Genomic DNA, 1664 nt, shown 5'->3' on the forward strand with positions numbered 1-1664 from the left:
ATAGCTAGTATCAGAGTTTTATGTCCAAAAAAATATAGAATAGTTCGACCCGTAGTGAAATCTATTAAACTACTCTTCCACTTTAACCCGTATCAACAATAAAGAAGTCTCGTGACCCACAAATTTAGCCCAATAAAATACATAAATTTAGTTACAATTTTAGTCTTTCTTATCTTATCTTATCTTTATGTTATCTTCTTATTTTATCTTATATTTACTTTTATCTTTCGTAGGCAATACTCTATATATATTTAGTTTTACTTTCACAATTCAATCAATTAACAATTAATAAAATTTCTTCATCCTTTCTTTTCTTTTCCTATATTCTTTCACAATTTTATCAAAGTCCAAAAAAAATATAAGATAAATAAAAAAAAGTGTCCATACAAAAAATTAAACAAATCTAAAAAGAGATTTTTATTTGATAGAACATATTAAAAATATAATTATTTATATTACTTCTATTTATCATCAATTTAAATTTTTAAAATGAATAATTTCATGATATTTATTTTTTTTTTCTAAATTTAAAGTGAAAATTTTGTATAGACTTTTTCAGGAGATAACAATAATTGAATCTTATATTTTTTGGTCATATCAAAACTCCACTAGCATATCACAAAGCTACTTATTTTAAATATTTAAACTATTAGGTAGAAGTTCATAAATAATACATTGCATATGATCTGACACGTCATTCATTCTTCCTTAGTTGAAGTGTTATTAATTTTATTTGAAGTTTAAAGATCTATAAAGAACAATTATTTAAGTGTTTCTACCATAAAAAAAATTACCTTAATGAAGGATTCAAATGCAGCAACAAGGTAGGAGGAGTACTTATCAGGAGTGAAGGTGGTTTTGTTGAGCTTAGGATTGATATAATAATTATGAAGAAAATCACCACTTCCAGTAGCCAATAAGTACAAAGCTTCATTGATAATTGATGCTGATTTGTTACTTCCAACTACACGTGCCAGTTTCCTTTGGTATTCCTTGTAATAATTTAATTGTTGTGACAAAGGGATAGCATGCTAACAATAAAAAAAAAAAAAGTAGAACAAACAATTATTTATATATATTTCAAATAAAACTAAAATTAATTAAAAAAATTAAAATGCTTACATGCAAAATAGCAGTGTTGTCATCATAACCAGAAGCAGCTGAAGCAAAGTTAACTCCTCTAAGGAGGTTCTTCCCTGATGCTCGTGGACTAAGGTATGGATGTGCAGAATTCTTAAATCCCAGTGTTTCAGCTGCATGCAAATTAAAGTAGTAAACTTTTTTTGGGGCAATGTTTTTTCTATGAATTCACTGTTTTTAATAAGTGTATAAATATTATTAACTGTTTGTTACATAGTTCAGATATTTTTTTTTGAATAATTAGAATTACAAAATTTATTTTCAGTTTCAGCAGAAAGCTAAAATTTGTTTTTATTATTTTTTTAAATGGATGAAAAAAATCAAGCTTCATAATCAGTAATCACTTTTTAAAGGCTAATACTAAAAAAACTGAAAAAAAAACTTACTTTTCAAAATGGGATAATATTTTATAATAGAATTAATTTTCATACAGTCATTGCATAAAAAAATTTTACACAAAAATTATCTATTGGTATATTACTAAAAATAAATAAATTTTAAATTTATTACTTAAAAGTCATCTA

The 1664-nt window shown here is 24.4% G+C and overlaps 1 protein-coding gene across 2 annotated transcripts in view; it reads right to left on the minus strand.

The window, feature by feature from the left end:
* Nucleotides 1–1664, minus strand: part of LOC107619418 (GDSL esterase/lipase APG) — a 4484-nt gene that overhangs the window by 2255 nt on the left and 565 nt on the right. For both annotated transcript variants that reach the window (XR_001615642.2, XM_016321702.2), the window contains exons 2-3: nucleotides 1123–1253; nucleotides 795–1031 (exon numbers count right to left, since the gene is read on the minus strand). Coding sequence is in view for 1 of the 2 variants with exons in the window: in XM_016321702.2 (XP_016177188.1) it covers nucleotides 795–1031; nucleotides 1123–1253 (368 nt within the window). In the remaining variant the exon portion in view is untranslated. The remainder of the gene's footprint in view (nucleotides 1–794; nucleotides 1032–1122; nucleotides 1254–1664) is intronic.

Source organism: Arachis ipaensis, chromosome B09 (assembly GCF_000816755.2).
Source record: "Arachis ipaensis cultivar K30076 chromosome B09, Araip1.1, whole genome shotgun sequence".
In the NCBI taxonomy this organism is placed as follows: domain Eukaryota; kingdom Viridiplantae; phylum Streptophyta; class Magnoliopsida; order Fabales; family Fabaceae; genus Arachis; species Arachis ipaensis.